The 23,380-nt window shown below is 38.3% G+C and overlaps 1 protein-coding gene and 1 long non-coding RNA gene across 2 annotated transcripts; one reads left to right on the top strand and one right to left on the bottom strand.

The window, feature by feature from the left end:
* Nucleotides 1-1,033: 1,033 nt before the first annotated feature.
* Nucleotides 1,034-18,158, bottom strand: LOC306877771 (leukocyte receptor cluster member 8 homolog). The gene is made up of 15 exons (XM_079429728.1): nt 17,860-18,158; nt 17,059-17,197; nt 16,825-16,959; nt 12,141-12,215; nt 11,618-12,038; nt 11,359-11,536; nt 11,048-11,218; nt 10,734-10,961; nt 9,430-9,594; nt 9,015-9,309; nt 5,901-6,002; nt 5,751-5,819; nt 5,545-5,674; nt 5,220-5,427; nt 1,034-5,111 (listed from the first exon to the last, which is right to left on the bottom strand). The coding sequence occupies exons 1-15, from the start codon at nt 17,898-17,900 to the stop codon at nt 4,949-4,951; spliced, it is 2,520 nt and encodes an 839-aa protein (XP_079285854.1). The 5' UTR covers nt 17,901-18,158; the 3' UTR covers nt 1,034-4,948.
* A 44-nt stretch (nt 18,159-18,202) lies between these two features.
* Nucleotides 18,203-20,174, top strand: LOC306877628. Its single transcript, XR_013784891.1, has 3 exons — nt 18,203-18,381; nt 18,810-18,878; nt 19,186-20,174. It is a non-coding gene; the product is annotated as an uncharacterized lncRNA (long non-coding RNA).
* Nucleotides 20,175-23,380: the final 3,206 nt, after the last annotated feature.

Genomic DNA, 23,380 nt, shown 5'->3' with positions numbered 1-23,380 from the left:
AGGGCAGGGTCAATGCAGCTAGCTATCAGGAGATTTTGGAGCACTTCATGCTTCCATCTGCTGAAAAGCTTTATGGAGATGATTTCATTTTTCAGCACGACCTGGCACCTGCTCACAGTGCCAAAACCACTGGTAAATGGTTTACTGACCATGGTATTACTGTGCTCAATTGGCCTGCCAACTCTCCTGACCTGAACCCCATAGAGAATCTGTGGGATATTGTGAAGAGAAAGTTGAGACGCAAGACCCAACACTCTGGATGAGCTTAAGGCCGCTATCGAAGCATCCTGGGCCTCCATAACACCTCAGCAGTGCCACAGGCTGATTGCCTCCATGCCACGCCGCATTGAAGCAGTCATTTCTGCAAAAGGATTCCCGACCAAGTATTGAGTGCATAAATGAACAATGGCCATTCTTTTATTGGTCGGATGAAATATGCTAATTTTTTGAGCTAGGAATTTTGGGTTTTCATGAGCTGTATGCCAAAATCATCAATATTAAAACAATAAAAGGCTTGAACTACTTCAGTTGTGTTGTAATGAATCTAAAATATATGAAAGTCTAATGTTTATCAGTACATTACAGAAAATAATGAACTTTATCACAATGTTAATTTTTTTGAAAAGGACCTGTATATATTAAACATATACATGTATATTTTTTCACAATTAACCCTTTAAGTATTGACCCATTTTGAACAGTAGTGTAATCTATACTGCATAAATCAATTTATCAAAAAATTACACAAAGCCTACAGGTTACTTGGTTCTGAACTACAAGGAATCTTATTTTCTGTATTCACAGTTTTTTTTTAATTAAAGTATGGAATATTTGTACTAGACACAATTCTTGTATTGCACCTCAGAGTGATAGTGTGCAACTTAAAGTGTGATTGGAAATGGCAGAAAAGATTCTATATACAATCTAAAATCAATCAATGAGAAGCAGGAGGAAGCACACTGTATATGCAAACCCTTGCAACTGTCAGTTTGTAGACTTGGCAGTTTCTAGTAGCATCAAAAACAAACAAACATCAGATTTAATTCTTTATTTTTCTCTCAAGATAAGAAAGTAGGTACATTATGTACAGATCAGCATCTACAAACGGCAGTATTTTCTTTATGAACTCCACTGTATATGAACACACGGAGCTCTAGATAGGGCAGACATTAGGGCTTTGAGAGGTTGAGCTGTAAAAGAAAAAACAGGTGCAAGTACAGTCCAGTCGAAATACTTACTGCCAAGCACTGACTACATATAAACCAATCACAACATTGCATTACAGAACACAATAGAGGAAAGAAGAGGGAGACAAGAGGAACACGCAGGAAGAACAGATTGCTGAAAAAAAATATTAAAGATGAGACAAAGCAAAAAGAGTCGATGGCTTAAGTTGAAATTAGGTTTTGGAGGCAAATCTAAAACAATATGAACTGAAAGAAAAGCAAAAAGCTGATGCAGAGGAAAGACATTAAAGAAATAAAAAGCAACATATGAAGAGAGGGGATGAGACGGTTAGTAATACTGCTGTAAAAATATTCCACAACAAGGGCTAAAAATCAATTTCATGAAAAAAAATAAACTTATCATTTGAGACAATCAACATTGCTTTGGACAATCCTTAAGTAATGAGCATTATGGAAGCTAATCAACATTACCATTAGAAAACGCAGTGAGCTTTTAAGACCTGAGAGACATTACTGTATGGATTTCTAGAAAATGTCTTCATCTGTATGTCCAGGTATGTCCAGTATACAATTTACAGCTTATATTAAACCCAAAAGTTAAGACATCAGAAACCCCAGTCCATCAACAAAACACCAACCAATAAAGCAGTAAACAGCAGCAATTGGCAAAAAAACAAAAACAAAACAAGACACCTATTAATACACTTAGAGGAAAAAAAGCAACGTTAAGAGAGAAGACACACCTGAACATACAGCAGCAATTCTACTAAACACTATATGGAGCAATTCCTAAAATAAAACCCATACATCATCTTCAAACTGACATGGTGGATTTGTCATGGTTTCATAAAGGTTTTGAGATTAGCATCGAGAAAAACATTGCAAATTGAAATCACCAAGCTCTCCTCAAAATGACAAATGCATCAAACAACAGACACAATGAAGAATCTCATTTGGCTGATGTCTGGATGTCTCAATGCCCATTTTCCAGTGTGCCTCTGGATTAGTTTTGCCCTCATCTTTTCATCTCTCGCTTTGCTCCGAATGTGCACGACTGCAAGAAGAGAGAGAGAATCTGGTAATGAAGGAGTGCAGGAAGAGAGAGGAGAACAAGGGGTGGGAGGGGTTGCAGGTTGAGGAGGAGAGGAGAGCAAAGTCAGTGTGGCAACCATCAGCATCAGCAAAGAAGTCATTTACAATGTACACCCAAATACAAGATGAAGGTAAACAAAATGAGCTAGAAATATTTGATTATAAACATTTCCCAACTTTAGTACGTGGGGGGATGGGGGCAAAACCAAAAACAGCTTGTGCTTAAACCAAATCTTTCTCTTATTGTTGGAAACTTTTGTCTAACAAGTGAATTTTTACAGGTATGAGAGCATGAAAAGCTGCATAGGGAAACAAGGAAGAGGATAAAATAGGAAGTCGCAAAGCTAAGATGACTTAAGAAACAAAGGAAAGAAATGACAAGAATTGCTTGGAAATATTAAGTTATCAACAAGGGAAAGATTTGACATATCAATTCATGACTCCTTCATAAGTGTAGATTGGATGTTTTACTTCCTAACACGCAATTTAATGTCTAGGGGAACAAAACTTTAGAATAATTTGAACATGAAAACCTAAATTATTTGCACTAAACTGCATAGCAGTATGCACATGTTCACCACCCAAAATATTATATTTAAACTTTTAAAACTGCCAACAAAATTAATGTATAGTTCAAAACGACACTTACCATTGTACAAACAAATAATCTATGAAATCAAATTAACCATAAGAAAAAAAAACAAAAATAAATAAATAAAAAACCTCACTTCTCACATTATTTACATGAGCACATATGTACAAATTTCACCAATGAGGTGTTAGGGATGCTTTCTGCTCGTAGTGGCCCTGAGCACATCTTGCTAAAGCATACATATTTCCAAGACCCAAGCCTTATCCATGCTAGATCTTAACGTTAAATAAACCCGATTATGTCAAAAAGCAAATGCTGGTGCACATGCTCCTCGTTTATTTACAATGAAATTGATGAATAAGTAGCAACTCCAATTTTAAAACAGTCCATTAGAAATCAAGGAGCATTAGATGAACTTTGTAATACTTTGAATTGGTATGTTTTTACTGCAATGTGTTCGTGCTTCAATCACTGGCTAGATTAAGACCATGATACCATATCAATCTCTGACATTTACTACTATCACAGTAATATCCATGTAAAATGAGCAGATCCTTTAGATTGTTGTATGGATCTATTGGTGTCAATCTTGCAGATAAGGAGTGCAACAGGGTTCAGTATTAGACCCATTTTAAAATGAGAATTGACAAATTCACAACCTGCCAGAAGGGTTAACACATACCAAGCCAAGCACGTTGTTCAACAGTGGTAACACCTCAACCCAAGCTGAACAAAGATTCACCACGCTTTCAAAATATCAAGTCCTTCTTACCAGCCATTACCAGCAGACGTGGGCAAAGCTTAAGGAGCCATACAAACCCATGTATTTCCAAACCCCAACAGGACAGTGGATGCCCTTGTAGGAGTGAGGTGACTTGTGGAGATCACCATCTGAAGAGGAGACAAGAGAGAGCCGCCAACTTGCTGTGAAGGAAAACAAAGCTTGCTTTTCCTTCTGAATGACTTTTCCTTCTCAGGCTGACTGCATGTTAGGCTTAGGGACCTTCTATGCTGGGGGGTGCTTTGTAGGGGACTTCGATCTTCAGAAGCTGGTGGTCAACCCTAGTAGTGAATCAAGGCCCTAAGTGGACTTGGATGACTTTTAGAATGGTTGGGCCTATTCAGATCACAGCTGGGGTGGAAGTGAAAGATTTTGAGTCACTGAGTTGTGCTTCCTGGGTGTCGAGGAATGATTAGGAGGTTATCTATGACTAATGAAGGCCAGCTTCTTGAGTGTTGATGATGTGCAGGAGAGGGAGAGAAGACTGTGTGGGAAGGGCACGGAACTTATCACGATGCGGAACAGGGCCTAATTTGCCTTTGTCTTGTTATAGCTCAGTCCAAATATTACATGCTATCAGCATTAGGATCCAAGAGATGAAGGGAGCCAGGAGATCTAACAGAGCACCTCCACCAGCGACCCACTGAAGACATCTCAGGCAAACAGAAAGACAGGGAATACAAACCATCCTCTTCTTGCTTGAAGCTCACTTTGCTTTAAAGTCCATTAAAGATTATCAAAACCTTCCAGAAGGATCCTTTGGCATCACACAGACTTGATGAGCTGGTATACTGATGGCGGCAACTGGCTCACATTATATTCTTGGTTAACCATGATGTTTTCAGGTCTTGAGCTTTGCAACTGTTTGCTTGAGGGGAGAGAAACATGAGAACACAACACTGTTAGCTTAAATGCTTTTTTGAGCTCTGTCATGTGGGACCTGACATGACCTGCTGACCCGACCCCATCAGATCTTTGCCTCTTTTTCCTTTTTCTATTGGTGTAAGGGATAGTGTGCAAGTAAACTGGTTGTCTGATACATTAAATGGGCTGTGTGAATAGACTATACTGGGTCTTGAATAAGGCACCCAAGTCCCTGTATGTGGATGTGCAATCTGTCAGAAAGTCAATCACTCTACAAGAGTTAAAAAAAATCTGAGATATCTTTCATAAATATGATCAGCTCTAGACTCTGAGTGTGTCTGTCATGTAGATATCTGGTCCCTTATCCACAGCTTTGTCTTTTTAAGCTCTATAAAAGCCAATTCTCTGGTAAACCCCCACCCTTTTCCCATGCTACGAAGTTGTAAGACTGGCTGAGCTAACTTTACAGTCTATTTTGCTTGGGTCAGAGGGGGTGAATGTAACCCCAAGCCCTATTAGAAACGCTAAACATGAGTCTAAATCTGGGAAGGCCAAGCTGGACTGCACATACTCCACCGGCACAGAGGGCCTGAACCTGCAACAGAGAAAGAAGAGAGAAAAAAAAAAAAAAAAAAAAAACTTTAGACTTCAAATTATCAAAAGCATAGTTTTTGTAAGCATTCTGCCTGGCACCTGCACTCACGTTTTAAGAATAGCCCTCAGCGCTAGATTTCTTTCACGCTCCACAAATTTATCGATAAGGTAAGCAGCCATACGTGGAGCATTCTGATAGAGTTTGAAGAACCGGTGGAAGTTTCCAAGTGCCCAGGCAGTACGGAGCTCAAGAGCATGAGCTACACACGGATCAGCACGGAGTTCAGGGGTCAGGTACACAAGCTCGGTTGTCAAGTCTATAAAAATGTTTTAGCAAAGGCATTAAAGACTTCATGTGAGATTGAGAATGAATGAAATGGACTCAAAAAAGGGAGTAAAAACTTGACTGTTCATTATACAAAAAAAGCTATTACCTCCAGAATTCTTAGTAAAGATGTAGTAGATAAGTCTGTAGGCAGTGAATTCTCCCACGTTGTCTGATGGGCAGTCTTTATACAGCGCCTTCAGCTGGGTCTGGCACTGGTTGAATTCCTCGTGGTCACCCTGATAACAGTCGAAATGTGGGTTTAGTACAAAATAAAAAAGCCTTTCAATTAAAGCCAACTTTACATGGACATACCTTTTCCAAAGCGATGCGAGCATGTGTTTCATACACCTCCACAGTGAAGTCTGTACGCACACCTTGAACCTTGAATGACAAGAATTCAAAATAAGAAACTAAAAGATAAAAATGTGAGGCAGGTAAGCGGTACTAGTAAATATTACTTACAGTGAGATCCTGTCGTATTGACTTCATTTGTTCACATGCGTACACGTAATCCTGATTGGACTTCCAATGACTTTTAACTGCAATCAGGGACTTTCGCAACACCTGAAACACAACAGAAGGTTCAATACAAATCTTCAAATAAACTGCTTAGTTTAACCAAATACATACCTAGGGTTTTTCCTGCATTGAAAATTTTTTAGCAGCCACCAAAACAAATTTTCTGTATTTTCTGTATTCTGTAAGCTGTATTTGATCGGTTCATGTGATTAATGAGTGATTTATGACCGCTGCGCTTGTGATAGCGCACATGTTAACTGAGGGATAGAGCAGAGAGCCCTTCCCCGCGCACTCTCTCTGGGCCTGTTTACACCAGGTCACTTCATGCGTTTTCTCTGGTCGGACAGCTATCTGATCGTGAAAAGACCAGTCCTCGGAACTCTAAACGCTTTCGAGACTGATTTAAATCCGATCACTCAAACCACTTATGTCTGGGATGTATCTCGTGTGGTTTACATCATTCGCTGCTCAATATGCAGCATTAAATTAAGATAAATAACTTGTTCACGGTCTGTGTGGAAGCATCCATAGGAAGCTGTTGTTTTACTCCAGCGCGTCATCGCGTGCGAAATTCGCTTTGCTTTTTAACGCTCAGTGTGGAAAAGCCTTAATTAGTCAGATATGACAGCGCTAATGCTACACGCATCGCCACAGATATATCCAGCATGCCGACGCGCAAACTGCCGTGAATGAAACTGAAAGTAAAGTGCTGATGCCGCTCTCTCCTTTTGCGATCTTCGATCTTTTAATTGGCTGATGATGAATAAAATGCAGCGACTGATTTCTTTGACATGATCAGTCAGAAATTCAAGATCGGATTTCTATCCGTTTTTTATGTGGCCAAAAGTAACAAATCAAATGGATTTCTGATCCGACAAAACGCATAAAGTGAACAGGTGTAAACAAGCCCTAACTGTCTTTCCACTTCTTCAAAATCAATTGACATGATAGCAAAAGGTCAGAAGACTGAATCAATGTTTTATGTGGCGCATTCAGAGGTTTTTTTTTTTAACTGAATTACCGGTGTTGTGAGTGGTGCTAAAAAAAAAAAAATAATCTATCTTCTGACAAACGTTCCGCACATGCAACTAACAAAACACACTTTCAATAAAAGAAAAATATTTAACCTTAATAATGATAATAATAAAAAAAATATTTAGCCTTAATAATCCACAGTAGCCTAATTTCAGGTTATTTATATGACAATGTGTAGTTAAAATAATTTACTGAGTGAGGTGAAACCAGCCCCAAATCAATTTGTTAGCCAGCTGCTAAATATAAACTTTTTAATGCTACTTTTAAATGCTTTTTCAATATTGATATAATTATAATTGTGATGTCTAGCAAAGAAGGATCCTATCTTACAAAAATATGAGAGCCAGTTTTATTATATTCCCTGACAGCGGCTGTTTTTTTCTTTCATGAATAAATATAATTAAAAATCACAAACAGTTTCTTTGCATTTATTGTAGTAATGGTCAGTATTGGGTCCGCATATCACGTGGGGAGGGTACTTTTTACTGTGTGTGTGGATGACCGTAAGCCACCACCGAAGACCCTTTTTGACCCAGGAAAAACCCTGATACCACTTTTTGAGTACAGCTAGGGGTGGGCGATATGGGAAAAATATCATATCACGATTTTTTATTTTTATAGCAATATCACGATTCACGGTTTTGTCACGATTCTTTGTCATGTTGGTTTTACTATTTTGGTTTTACAAGTTGTTACAGCCAAACTAGAAAGACAAAGCCTTTCAAGGTAACAAAATACAAAAAAAAAAAAAAAAAAAGACTTGGCAGATATTTAGGCCAAAGTGGGCGAAGATAAAAATCTGTCATCATTTTATCTTTCTTATTAAAAAGAACAATGATACACATTACAAATACACATAATACACAAATAAAACAAACAGTGCTTTATTTTCAGGTACAATAGGTGTATTTAGCAGGAGTATTCAATGAAATTGAATGAACAAATATAAAAATAAAACACTAGATAGACTGATTCCTAAAGCAACTGTATTAAAGTTTTTCAGTCAAGAATAGTGAGTGATTTTTCTCTTTGCGTTTTGTTGTTTTGTTAACGTTAAATTAATAGTTCCCCCAAAAATAAATATTCTGTCATCTGTCTGTCAATTCTGTCATAATGTTTTATTTTTATTCCATCATTTACTCAAAAGTTGTTTTAAACCTGAATGAGTTTCTTTCTTCTGCTGAACATAATTTGTATTTTGAAGAAGGTGGAAAACCAAACAGTTGCTGGTCCACAGTGACTTCCATAGGATTTTTCTTTCCTGCTATCAAAGTCAATGTGGACCAGCAACTGTTTGGTTACCCTCATTCTTCAAAATATCTTATTTTGGGTTCAGCACAAGAAATTAATAGAGGTTTAAGACAACATGTGAGTGACTAAATAATGACAAATTTAATTTTAGGGTGAACTATCCCTTTAATGACAGTCGACAGCATGTTTAGTGTCCTGTCCCTTTAAGAGCTGCACGCATCTAATATACATCTGTTTCTCTCTTAACTATTTACTTTCATTTTAGAGATAACTAACTTATTTTATGCGCTAATACTGTCAAAACACAAGGTTTACATACAGACTGAGTTGGTTGAGTAACCAGGCGCTGTTAGACAGGCTTTTTAGTGCGCGTGCTTCAGGTGTAGGCGCTCAGAAAAAGCGCACGTCAGACCAGCGCGCGAATGAAACATTTAACCAGCAAGGCTTGTATGCAAATAATGTACTTTTGCGATCGCGAATAAGTGCAGCGTCCTGTCAGAGTAACTCTACTGCTGTATGTCGTGTTGTACAGTAAATAGAGACGGAGGCGCCAGAACTGTATTTGATAGAATGTGTGCTGTAGCACGATACTACGATATTTCTTCAAAAGCAGATCGTGGAGACATTTTTATCGTCCACGATCAAAAATCGTCATATCGCACACCCCTAAGTACAGCCCACTACCACCATACACAGCATCCAGTGCTGACCACACAACTACAACCATTAAAAAGATTTCTAAAGATTAGCAACACTTTGAGAAACACTCACAGATACGGGTCTGACGGTTGCAGGGTCAGGGGCACAGGTCAGGCGCAGGTAGTTTTTGGTGATGTCCTGGCAGGTGCCAACTATGGGGCATTCATCCCAACTCAGTCCCTCTTGTGTGGCATTGGGGAGGTCAAAAACATTAATGTTCAACACCAGGGGCTCAGTGCGTAGTTTAGTGTGGAAACGTGCTGCCCGACTCTGCTTCTTCGCTTCACGATTTGGGTCATGAAAGTCAAGCCCTGCATTTCCACCTTTCCGCTTTTTACCAATACCGCTGGCGAGGTCTTCCATATTCCTGAGGTCAATACAAATGTCTTAAAGTGGCTACATTTTCATACTGACCAAAATGTGATAAACACATTGCTTATAGTTTGTTAATGCGATTTACTTTTGTTGTGTAACAATGATATCTCACCTCCGCCCTCTGTTTGCTTTGCCTCTTCCTCTGCCTCTCTCTCCCGCAGCTCCTCTGCCTCGCTCCCTTTCTGCCCCACGGCCTCGGCCACCCTTTTGTTGGCGCCGGGACAGTGGAAGTCGAGGATCACTTGACATGCTGCTGTCTGACTGAGAGCCGGAGTCACTAAAGGACGAACACAATCATCTGTCAAAATCGGAGTTAGTTTAGTTATCGTTTGTTTTTGTTTTTTTTCCGATACCAATGCCAAATCGATACTTTTAAAACCATACCGGTGCCTAAACGGTACCTTAACTGATTTTCTTTCCCAAAATAGGAAGGAATAGTCAATAGCATTATAAACATGTGTAATGTCCATTTCATTCATTATGGACACCAGTAGGTGCCCTTGTACAGAAACTCCACATATGCATCACAGAAGGAAGGGATTTCCTGGAGTGTTATGAATTCTATGGACAAAGGCATTGCTATCGCTGTAACTGAGTAAACAGAAGATACAAATGTTTTGAATGATATAAACAATCAACTGCGATAATGTAGTTTAACGGTGTTATCCAAGCCATCATGGGTATTTTCATAATTATATTTACATTTATTAATTTAGCAGACGCTTTTATCCAAAGCCACTTACAATTGGGGAATACATCAACTGATTTATCTTAATGAGGCAAACAGGCACCGGAAGTGCTTGTAATACCACGTTTCAAGCATTGTTCAATTAAATACAAGCTAGAAAGAAAGAAAACTAAGGTTTTTTTTTTTTTTTGGATGTCAAAATAATCAAAGTCAAATAGCTTTAAGCATTTTAATTTAAGCATGTTTAGCTGAGCTAGCTAACAGCAGGCTACCTGCTGGCATCAGAGCAAGTGTAAGATACTGCATTCATGTGCTCCACAGATGGTCACTTTTCCCAAGTTGTGCTTTCAAGTCGGAATGTGAGAACAATGTGAAACACTCACATAACTACACAGACTTGTTGGATTTGTATTAAGAGTTTTCCGACTTGCGTTTACGTGCATTTTCTCAGACGGAAATAATTTTTCACGTGCGGTGCTGGTGATGATGCTTCTTATGTCCGTTTCAGAGAACCAGAGGACAAATATTTCAAGCAATCGCTCAGGCATTCAAGAGGCACCAAAATCTGCGTTCTGATTCCGTTCTAGTACATACTGGTTACATAGGTACCGGGTGCCAATATGGTTTCGGTACCCAACCCTACTGATCTCAGTTTTCTTTCATATTTATACTAAAAAAAGTGATTGTATTAGACTATCAATCAAGCACATTAATGCCCTGCACATTACCTGCGATGATGTCTACTCCGGTCCCTGTGTCGGCTGTGAGGTGACGGGGATCGTGACGAGGAGCGGGATGAGTGGGAGGAGCTTGAAGAGGGGCTTCTTTGAGAAAAGACATTTCTGTAGTTACCCAACCTGGCCCCAAGCCTGCCACGGGTGGCTCCACCTCTCCCAATAGCATTTTCTTGAGAACGCTGAGGAACTGCCTCCCAGCGAGACTGCTTTGGCTTCAAACTGATAAAGTAAGTGGTTATTTAGTGCCAGTAGTTAATAGTTTGGAAAAACAGATTTGAAAGTTACAGAACAGAGATGGAACTCACTCTGGCAGTGGTTCTCTGGTCCAGTCTATAGTGTAAGCAGAGCCATCCTGTAGTCTGGACTGTAGCAGATCTTTCAGCGCTTTTTCTGTTCGGTCCTTATCCTCTTCAGATTCACAGGTTGTGAAGCAGCGTTGTACATACTCTTTCATAGCCTGTGGCCAGTCCTGAGGCCTACAAAAAAAACAAATGATTGAAATTTAAAATTACATTAAAAAAAAAAATCACTTAGGTAATATGGGTGATGCATTTAAATCAGCACAGATCTAATGATTTACCCCAACTTAAAATATTTCCCAGGAAAATATGCTTACCGAGTTTGGGCAGCTCCTGTGGAAGTAGTAGAGGCTGCAGCAACAGACCCAGGTGATGAGTTTGTCGCAGTGGGGGAAGCCAATCCAGAGGCCTGATCACCTGAAGGAAAGTTCTGACTGGTCATGACATATGGGCGTTTTTGTATATTAAATTTGACAGAACCGGTTCCAGGAGCCTCTGTTAGGGAAGAAAAAGAACATTAGGGGGATATATATTTAAAAGCACAAGTTGTGCACACATAAGCACAGAGACACGTACGTTTCATGCGTTGCCACAGCTGCTGGCCACCTTTGTTCATATTATTATTGTTAGGTTTCTTAGCATCCACCCTGCCTGGGCCTCCATACAGGCCCTGTCCTGGACCCTGCTGCTGAGAGGGCTGATATGCTGAAGTTTGGTAACCCTGGTACCCTGGTCGAATCTGTCCTGAATTGTAGCACTGCATCATAGTGTTTGAATCAGTGGGGCTGTATGGCATGGTACCATTTGGGCTGTAGGTGGTCTGGGATGGTGGAGGGGCGTACTGGGTATTGGGTGGGGGAGGTATGGGGGGTGGAGGAGGGGGCGGGGGCTGGTCAGTGGATGTAGGACTCTGAGGGGGAGGTTGAGGGGTTGCAGGAGGAGGGGGCTGGGAGGGATAGCTGGAGGACTGATCTTCCATCATGGGCATAGCAGGGGCCTAAAATAGAGAGGGAGGGATAATCAGTGAAATACTTAAAACGTACAAAATTAGGTGATATACAGAGCCAGCACTAATTCAAAATGAAATCTTTGAGGTTACCTGTCCAGTGGGTGTAGTGGGTGTCTGGTAGCGCCTTGGAACACCATACTGTCCGGGAGGATATGGTCCTCCATACTGGATGGGGGGGGGGGGGGGGGGGGAAGAGATTGGGGGGGATGATGAGAGAGAGAGAAATCAATATTAAAACTGCACAAAATAGGACAGGTGTAATGGTTGGGTTGAGTGGTACTAGCTTTTTATAAAACAGATTTAAAAAAACTAGGCAGCATAAACTCCATTTACTAATCCTACTAACTGTTTTTTTTGTTACAGAAAAATATTGGACATCATGCACTAATGGCGCTTTTCCATGGTTCGGCATGGTTCAGTAGGGCTCACTTTTGGGGGGATTTTCCACTGTGTACAGTACCTGGTACTTTTCAGTACCACCTCGGCTAAGGTTCCAAGCGAGCTGTACCGTTACCAAAACGTGACAGGTAAACGCTACTGATCAGTGATTGGCCTGAGAGAATCGTCATTGAACGTGCGACACGTGACACCAGAACCGCTAGATTTAAATCAGCACAACCAGCGAGGGATTGAATGCAACTGTTCTGACTGAGTGCACCTTTTTTCCTGGTTTGTGGAGGAAATTCAGACATTCCTCTTGTTGATAGCCGAGGAGCAGATCTAGCAAGAGCTTGATGGGGAGACGCGGAAAAAGTTTTTTAGGAGGTCGCTCCGCTCTTGGCCGCACACGGCTACTACCGACAGTAGAGGCGGCGCAACTATAACGGCGTGTATATAATACCGCCCACTCTAAAGCAGTACTAAACTGCAGTGGAAACACAAACTGAGCCAAGCCATCCCGAGCCGTACCACGCAGTGGAAAAGCACCATAAATGACTGAGGATGAAACACTAGCGACTTCAAGCATTTCCAAACACAACAAATTTACACAATTAAAATGAACTGCACAGTTTCCGTTCACATTCAACTGTAGGGGACTTAAAGGTAGGGTTGGGTATCGAAAACCGGTTCCATTTTATAACCGGTTCAAAATTTCCAAGAACGAGGTGTTCGATTAGACGTGTGCATTTTGATTCTGCTTAATAATTCCTGCATTTGCATTTTAATGTGATTTAAAAGGACTTGAAAGAACTTGTGCCTTGTTTGCGTGCAGTGCACACATCTGAATCGCAAGCGTGAGCACAAAAAACAGCGGTCTCTGTGTGGGTTCCCAGTTTGTGTCCGTTTTCGAACCATTCTATGCATTTCACTGCAGAAAAGGTTGTTCCGGGCGGAACGGACTTCTTTCATATTTATTTACCAGTATTCAGAAAACTACGTCAGTATATTAGGGCTGTCACGATTCGTCGATTTTAGTCGACTAGTCGAGTTTTAAAAATCATTGACTTCATTTTGCTTGCGTCGACTAACCGGCCAAATACCGGAAGTGGCGCATTTCACGGACGAGAATCCATAAAACACATTATTATACTATTTTCCAAGGCTGCATGATATATTAAACCCATTTAAAAATCATAATTAAGCATAATTGTGAATTCACAAAAGCTATGACTTAATTATATGCGATGCAGTTCACACAGTATATGCGCTTTATGTACATGCGTGTAGGTTAAGCACGTGCGTCTCACAGCAGCTCCACAGAAACTGTTATCATTTACATGTGGAGCATCTCATAATCCATCTCTGCATGTTGTTGTGAGTTTGTGTTTATTATAACGTTCATCTGGGAACGCAACGCGCGCCATTTCATCAGATTTGTGAGGTAAATAATTTATAAATCTACACAAACAGGAGAATACATCGCGGTTTCAAAATAAAAGCTCAAACCCTCACTCTGAGTTACACGGTTTGATGTCCAAATATTCATTTAATTACAGCGGCTATAACATTTCTGTCCTGAAGAAATGGACAAATATTAAAGATTAAGTGTACATTTGAATTAAATGGTGCTTGGTCAATATTAAACAGTAATGTGGCCGTCGGCGCCTCCTGCAGGTCTTTGTTGTAATGCGTAATCTACATTAGCTCTATTGTTTATAATACATTATGTATTTTAACAGTTTTGTTCAATAAAACCATATGATTTCTCGCTTTTGATATTTTATTTGAACTAATTATTATTGCATCATTGCTATTATATATGCATTTTAAGCCTTTTTAAAAGCTATTGTTTACTTAAATCCATTTTTATTACTACAAAAAATAGATATATTATAATTATAGGGCCCTATGAAATCCGTTTTATTTCCAAATTTTATTAATCAAGAAGTCTGTCTAATTAATTGGGTTTTACAGTTTTATCTGTACCAAATTTTGTTTTCCATTATTTCCATTTTAATTGTTCCATTAAATTTTAATAATAAAAAGCATCTCCAATTAATTGATATTATATAAAGTTTTTTTCAGAAATACTGCACATTTACATTGTTCACCTAAATAAATTCTGGTAAATAATATTTCTGGTAAATGCTCCTTTAAAAAGTGTTTTTTGATTATAATTGTATTAGTAGACTAGAACGTGTATGTTGTCACTCTCACACTATAATACTGAACTTTGATTTCAGTGATTTGGACCGTGAGATGGACACTTGCTTCTTGTACTCGATGTTGCACTTCACTTTTGCTTTAGAAAAGGATTTCATAGAAATTTGGATTTCATTTGGTTTAATTTTTTTTTTTAAATAAAATTGTTGTTTTTGCGGGAAATTACTCGTTTCGATTAATCGAAAAAATTAGTCGATAGATTAATCAAAATAAAAATAGTCGTTAGTGGCAGCCCTACAGTACATCATCAAACAGCTGTTTTTGTCTTAAGTGAATGTAAACAGATGAGAAAGAAAACGCACATGTACAATATTTTTAGATCTCCAACGTTCGGTGTTAAAGAGACAGCAGCTTAAGAAATGCGCTGCCTGTCATTAATGTTAAATCAAAGAACAAAAGAAAATCATTCACTGATCTTGACTGAATATAATAAATTTAATCTATAATTTATGAAAATAAAACTATGCAGTGTTTTTAAACTTTTAATTACAGTTTCTGTTCATGAAATTTGGTTCAGTTGTACTTATGCTATTACTAATTGATTTGTTTGCTACTATTTTATTACTGATTGATAACTTGTCTAACATTTTAATATTTGAAATTTATACAAGTTAAATAATTTGTTAAAAGTATAGGCAAAAGTTCCTCTTGTAAGTGTTCTGTAGGCTGCTGATTTTTGCTCATGTTATTCAGCTGCAACAGAATGCTTTGCAAAAAGACAAAAATGTTTGACATCTAAATGTTTTTTTTACATTGGATTCGAAACAAGGAATTGTTAAGAACCAGAACTGGAATCAATCAAATTCAAACGATACCTAACCCTACTTAAGTTCACGTAAAAAATTTAATTCTGCCATTAATTACTCATCCTCAAGTCATTCCAAACCCGTAAGACCTCTTCATCTTCGGAACACAAATTTTGATATTTTTGATGAATTCTGAGAGCTTTCTGACCCTCCACAGACAGCAAGGCCCAGAAATGTAGCAAGGACATCGGTAAAATAATCCATGTGACATCAGGGGTTCAACCGTAATTTATAACGTTCAGTCGATATTCTCCAAAATAGCGCCATTCTGATGTGAAGGAGACAAATTGTTGAATAAAAAGTCATAATTTTTGTTTTCTTTGCACACAAAGTAATCTTGTAGCTTCGTAAAATTATGTGATGTCATATGGATTATTTTACCAATCCTGTTGCTACGTTTCTGTGCCTTGACCATGGTAGTATCTTTGCTGTCTATGTGAGGGTCAGAGAGCTCTTGGAATTCATCAAATACATCTTAATTTGTGTTCTGAAGATGAACGGATGTTTTACGAGTTTGGAAAGACATGAGGGGGAGGGGGGAGTAATTAATGACAATTTAAATGTTTGGGTGAACTATCCCTTTAAAGGCTCTAATGTTACTCAGCCAAAAGCATTCAATTTCTTTTTTTGTTAATATTATTTGGCAAATATTAATAACAGCAGATTTACAAGGATACATTTACAGAGCAAGGTGTATTTTGACACACATCTCAACATTGCTTTGGATTAAGCACCTGCCAAATGCTTAAGCATAAATACTCATGCTCAAGCGTCGCTGCATGCCAGACAGTTCTCTGTACTATGATACTGCAAAAAGGCTATTATACTGGAATTTTATTTTAGTATCAAAGTAACAGGACTGTATGCTTTAAGAAATATACTTCTATGTGTGATTGAGTTCTTGGGGGCAAACATATATACAGTCAAACCAAAAATTATTCAGACACCAGATATAATTTATTATTTTTTTTACTAGTGGGTGCAGGACACTATAGTTCATAAATGTAAGTGAGGATAGCAAAATAAAGTGAACTGTGATATATTATACCCAAAAATTATTCTTACAGTGGACTACCAGTCAAATTTGGGATCAAAAAAAGATTCAGACACTTTCACCTGACTATATTTTGCTTAAATGTTTTTTCTTTAATTGCTAATGCGACCGTTTTACAACCCAGACTGAACATAATTAAGCATTGCTTGGTAATTGGTAGACCTAAATTGGTGTACTTAAATTTAACAGCTGAATAATTTTTGTAATCCATTACATACCTTTCTAGAAATTTTGAAGGTGTCTGAGAAAATTTAGGTTCGACTGTAGGTAAATGCTATAAGAATATGAAGGAGCGCATTTAGCTATTTACCGGAGGCATGGGGTAGTAGTAGTTATATGGATATGGGTAACCAGCATACTGTTGTTGGTTCTGTTGATACCACTGCTGATAGTATTGCTGCTGTTGTTGCATTGCAGAAGAGTCTGTTGCCTGATAAGGTCCGGTCTAACAGAAAACAAAACAGAATCAACCATTTACCGACACAAAATGGGCAGAGACAAGTAATGCAACTAGAAACCACCTCTATTCATTAAAAACACTAACCTGTTGGGTGGTGTGATTGGTTGGTGAAGTCTTGGTAGAGTTCTGACTTTTACTGATGGAGGCTAGAGCCTGTCGGGCCTTTTCCCATTCTGGGTTCTCATGGATTTGGCTTTCACTGCTTGAATTACTACCATACGGCCTGTGGGTGATAAGGTGAATGTGACTTTAGGTTACACCATATTATCTAAAATCTTTCTGTACATTTTTAGGCACCTACACAAGCTCCTGATCCATGCAATACATCCATACAGCTCACATTCAAATAAAACTGACTACAACTGAAATCAGTATATAACGTTATAACATCTGTACATTTCAAAATCCGCGAGTTAGTTTTATATTAAGTTATGCACATAGTTATTACACATACCGTGCCTTGCTTAAATAATTCATGACCTAAAAGAATGTTGATTAAATGCCAGTAACTTAATCAGGCCTTTAATAAACAGGCCAAACGCAGAAATGGCCTTCACACACGCAAGGCAAAACTTTTCAAATGTCATTTGATCTAAAATATTCATGTTAATAGCAACGTCTTCAATCCAAATTGTTGAAAAAAAAACGATTTATCAAAATTGTTATAAAAATGATTTAAATACTAGAGGATTTTCTGCATTTCTGCTACTTAAAGCGGCTAGGCTAGCGAACGCTAAACCGCAATAGACATGTAACGTAAACTTTTACATCACACGTGTTTGGTAAAGGCTTCCATTTATAGAAACCAGTCGTTCAAGAGTCAAACAGATTTAGCAAAAGATATACGTTATGATGAGAAGGCTTTATAAACTGAAGAAATCTTACCAGTTTGGTGTCGGAGCTTGCTGTGCCGCATTCGCCGCCATTTTGCCAGAGCTAACGTATTAGCAACTTGTTAGCTCGTCCGAGAATTAGACGCAAATATGAGTAAAATAATAGTTCTAACGTTTAATACAGATTGTTTTGTAGGAAATCGCGTAAGTTACAAAAGCTGCTTGACAATGGTTTATAACGAATACCTTAAATAAACCAAATTCCAGTTGATATAAGGAATGTTCCGGAGCCCATATTAACTGGTTCGCAGAACTCAGCGGATGAATGTCAACAACTCAAACAAAATGGCTGATGATGGTGACACCGGAAGTTCTGCCGCCTTCTCTCATTGGACGACAGAATGTACTAATAGTCTGAAGCAAAGCACGCAGAAGGAAAAACAGGCCTTTCTAGACATTATAAAAACAATCTAAGCAAATCTAGAATAAACTGACATTGAGACCCAATTTTGATCAATCTGAAACATTTCTAAAAAATATATTTTATATTCAGCCAGTAGAAAGACGGAACACAGTAAGAATACTGTTTAAATATGCTTTATTTGTACAGTTGCTATTAACATTAACGTTAATAAAATAGTTAATTGCTTTGTTGTCATTTTTCATTCTGAAATTGCGTTATGGAAGGTCGAATTATGTTAGCTCTTCAGCACATTAGCATTAGCATAGATTTTGAGTAATAACAGGCCTGTTTGGACGGGATCTTCTTTTTGTGAGACAGGGTAATTTGTGAGACAGGAATAACTGCAAGTGATATTATGCTATATTTTTCATTGAAATTTATTTCTGGAATATTAGCTCAAGTATATTTTTGTTTATATATATTTTGACAAATATATTTCCCACCTCTTGTAATGTGGTTTCAAATTATTTATATGAAATTGAAAAAAATAAATAATAAAAAAAATACTAAGATACTGTGTGTGTGTGTGCTCTTTACAGCTCATTCAAGTGCTCCAGACTGGTTTTTGATTCTACTTCATACTTCGATGTTCTGCTTCATCTTTAAAAGTAAGATTAAATAGAGTTTTAAACTTGATTTAGCCAACTATTTGTCAAATACTGACAATGATCCACACTACAGCTTTTACATGGAATAAATGTGCAATGTCAAAAGATTCATATCAATGGAGAATAGGAATGTTTTGTCACAATGGCAATGTATTCTGGGAATTTAGGACACAGGGGCTACAGCAGAGACTGGATAGTACTGAATGTATACGTTGTATGTTATTTTATGTTTATATTATTTTAATTAAGATTGCGTTGGAGTGGTTAAGGCTTACTGTATCATCAATTGCCATTGCCCTTCTCACAGCCGAGTGAAAAAAAAAAGCTTTTTCCGTGATAGAAAGCTGAAAAAGCAGAGGTATTTCATGCAGACAAGGGCTACTCAGCCGGATGCGGTCCGTATCCAGACCAGATGATGGACCTGCACCCGGAGATTACCACAACGCAGCCCTGAATGTCAGCGAATATCACGACAAGTGAACATCATGACTGGACAGACATCAGCACAGATCCTCAGAAAAAGACCACGAGAAACAGACAAGTCCTCTGCACAGACCCCTACAGCCAGCAGTGAACGTGTCAAGCCAGGAGCTGCTAGGATCACGATGCAGTTTTATCATGATTACAGTCACTGTTAAACCAGTCATCCACTACTGGCTAAACGGCAGCCCAGCTGGACAGACTGCAGCTTCTCCTCCGACCAAATGACAGCGTGACGTATTCTGATCTTCTAGCAGTAGGAGCTGGATGAAATATTGTGAATGACATCAGTCCACAATCTCACTAGTGATGCAGCCTGAAATCCTAATCACACCATCCTTGTTCATTTAGCTAGAGGAGAGCTGAGCTGACTGCTCCTGGTTTCTCCCAAGGTGTTTTTTCTTGGTTTCAGTCACCTGCTGGAGTTTGGGTTCCACTGTCACCTCTGGATTGCTTAGCTGGGGTTTAAAAGACACTGAATATTCAGGAATAATACTGATTTCATTGTATTGCATAATGACAAAACTTGAACTGAATTGTTGGATTATGATATCACTGTTTTCTCCAGAGCTGCTTCATTGCCGAATCGACTTTGTTTCATAATCTATTAATTTTGCAACATTTTTACTGATATTGAGTTTTATTAAATCAACATCAAGCTGACACAAAGTGAATAATTAAACTTTTGTATGCTATAAAATTCCTTATAGCTGAATTGAGCTAATTCATTCGTAAAGATTAACTTTACCAAGTTATCGAACTGAATTTTCTTTTTAGAGGTAAAGTTTTTCATTAAATAAAACAATGTTTTTGTACAATTTGTGGTTGCATTTTATTTATTTATCTTCATGTAATACCTACACTTTATGTAGTGTTTCATTGTTATTGGCCAAGAAAAGTTTAGATTTTTTTTTCAAGTTTTGAGTGATTTTCTGGTTTATTAATATTAATAAAGGGAGACATATGGAATATTTAAACTTTTATAGAGCAATCTAGTCTACATAATGTTTGCTCTATTTTAGGTATTTCCATAGCTAGTTTTGGCCAGATTATCCACTTTAAATAAGTTATAAACCCACTTAATGAACAGATTCAGTTCGGATCCGGGCCGGACAAGCTTCTTCATGAACGGGTCCGGATCGGATCCGTTGCTTTATCAACGGGCCCGTATCAGATCTGGGCCGGATGAACCGCTTTATTAGTGGTTGCGGATAGGGTCTGGACCGGATCCTTATCTGTTCCGGATCCGCTGCGCTGTGCAAGTGGACGCCGTTACGGATCCGTTACGGATCTTGTGGTACCTCTGGGGCGGATCCGCTCCGGAGTCATTTTGCTATCTGGGTTTCCACACTGAGCGAGATCCGAAAAAGCGAGGCGAATCAACTTTGTTGTTTTTTTATCTTAATTTAGATGTTAAATCCATATACGCGATACATATTTGAGGAAAAACGTTGTTAGGTGCCACCTAGCGTGCAGGTGTGAATTAGCAGAAGGCGAACATTCGTTTCGCGCTTCGCTTTTTCGCATCGCGCTCAGTGTGGAAAGGCCTTAACGCCGGATTCACACGGGGTGTCGGTGTCAACGCTTGATGGAGGGCGTGTCTGAAAAAAAAAAAAAATGAAGTGAAAAAAAAAAAGTGAAGTGACATATGGCGACCCATACTCGGAATTCGTGCTCTGCATTTAACCCATCCAACGTGCACACACACAGCAGTGAACACACACACACCGTGAACACACACCCGAGCAGTGGGCAGCCATTTATGCAGCGGCACCCGGGGAGCAGTGCCTTGCTCTGCCGTGGTATTGAGAGTGAAGAGAGCACTGTATATTCACTCCCCCGACCTACAAATACTGCCGGCCCGAGACTCAAACCCACAACCTTTGGATTATGAGTCCGACTCTCTAACCATTAGGCCACAACTTCCCCAGTTTTCAACTTCTGCCGCAAGCAACACAAAAACGCAGAGTCTACAAAAAAAGTAGACTCTGAATCATTGAAACAAGTTGTTTTTAAAACGAAGCCGTTTAATTTTGACATCAACATGAAACGGCATATTGCCCGCCCACTTGTTGCATGCAAAGACCCGGGAAAACTTGATTTTCGCGTTGGTCTGAATGAAAATGCAAATTCATTCTTTGCCAAAATCAAGTCTGTGTTGACATGTTTAGCAGCTCGTCATGTGCTTTTTATGTGTCCTCTTAAAAGCAATGTTTATTTATTTTATTTTTTTATTAAATAAAAAAATGTGTAGAGGTTTTTATTGCAATGTTTACGTATAGTATGTATTAATTAATTGTTACTAATGTGTTAATAATTCACTTATTTAAATGCTTTGTATTTTCAAGGAGTAAGCTAGTTAAAAATAGTCAAATAATTAACCTTCTATGCTGTTGGGATTTGCATTTGTTTATTTTTAAATGTTCCCTTCATCTAAATGGCATGTGACTTTCCTACACTCGCTATACTTTATACTTAAGAACAACAAAACTGCTAAAATGTTTAATAATAGTCATTTTATAATAAATACAAAAGCAATAAATGTGGAAATAACTATAAAAGGAAGTGGAAAAGATCTAATAATAACCTCTGCATGACTCATATCTTACAAATAAACAGAGAGAAGTAGCTCTGGCTACAATGTTCTTCCACAAGATTCATGCAGTTTTGTTTATTAACCGCTAGGGTACCACAAGTTACATAGTGTACCTACCCGTATAAACATCAGATTACACAATTTTGTTTTAAAGGCAGTGGTTATGTGTGTCCTTTTATAAAATGGTAGCTTCAATGATATTTCATGCAATCTTTAAATGAAAATCAGCTTTTGCATTACAGGTGCTGTGAGAAACAACCAAGTCTCCCGTGCCGCCACTGAGGACGACATTGTTAAACACGTGATAGTGGTTCAACCTGGCAGCAGATAGGGGAAGCTCAAGGAGCCGCTGTTCTGACGATCTGTCCTACCCGCTCAGGATGTGCTACCAGTAGTTCAAGCTGTTGTGCAACTCTAACGACATGAGCTTCTTTCTCAGAATGAACTACCACCTTAATAAACGATGGAGAAACAGAGGTAGCACATCTTGTCAGCTATAAACTTCTATCAGAATGAACTACCACCTTAATAAACGATGGAGAAACAGAGGTAGCACATCTTGTCAGCTATAAATTCCTATCAGAATGAACTACCACCTTAATGGTACCTTAAGATAGAATAATGAGTAGAATATTTTGTCAGACAAAGATACTATTTTATTGTCACAAGATAACTCATTTGAATTCAGCATTAATTCATTAATTCCTTTTAATTGAGCATTTAATGCTTGAAAAGTGTAAGCATAGTATATTATGGAAAGAAATGTAATTAAAATCTGTACACAATAATATACACTACATATATATGTACTACTGTGTTTTAGTTTTTTTTTAGAACAAAAAATGTTTATTATAAGATGGCTATTTCTATCTTTTGCTTTAGTGTGTCAGTGTAATTATAATTATTACAATAAATGGAAAAATTATTGTTGGGAAATGCTTTTTTATTGGCACACTAAAGCAAAAGATAAAAATAGCCATCTTGAAAATAATTAAACAACACTAGACTATGATTTGCAATGGTTGCAATTGTATTTTGTTGAAAGATCCTCTGTAGTCACGACACCAGGGATGCAAGTTAGGTGTTCCCACCGTGAACCTATAAAGAGTCAAGTGACTTAATTAAATCAACAATACATCAAGTATGTTCAAGTTTATCCTGTGAACATAGTGTGAATCTACATGTTATTTACCATGGTAAAGCTGTCAGAGATATCGTCTGGGTTTGTCTTGTTGCAAGCTGTGCAGATGGAAGAAACATCACCTTGTGGGATAAAGAGATGGGCATTTACCAAAAGTACTTTATCAATATGTTGCACCTTATCATTAAATTGTGTTTCGGTAGGGAAGCCTTATAATAAAGGGTATTAGCAATGCAGTGTATGCTGTTGAAACACAAACGAACCTCAACAGACCATCATACCAGT

Source organism: Barbus barbus (assembly GCF_936440315.1).
Source record: "Barbus barbus genome assembly, chromosome: 12".
In the NCBI taxonomy this organism is placed as follows: domain Eukaryota; kingdom Metazoa; phylum Chordata; class Actinopteri; order Cypriniformes; family Cyprinidae; genus Barbus; species Barbus barbus.
The sequence above is the reverse complement of the archived record's forward strand: the minus strand, read 5'-3'. Positions and strand labels throughout refer to the sequence as shown.

Bases quoted from the DNA above. Each gene is read 5' to 3' on its own strand.
- LOC306877771 (XM_079429728.1), bottom strand. From the start codon at position 17,900: ATGGCGGCGAATGCGGCACAGCAAGCTCCGACACCAAACTG. The intron at 9,310-9,429 runs GTGAGATATCAT...TATTGACCTCAG, and splicing joins AAAGCAAACAGAGGGCGGAG to GAATATGGAAGACCTCGCCA. The intron at 5,428-5,544 runs GTAATAGCTTTT...ACATTTTTATAG, and splicing joins CTTTACTAAGAATTCTGGAG to ACTTGACAACCGAGCTTGTG.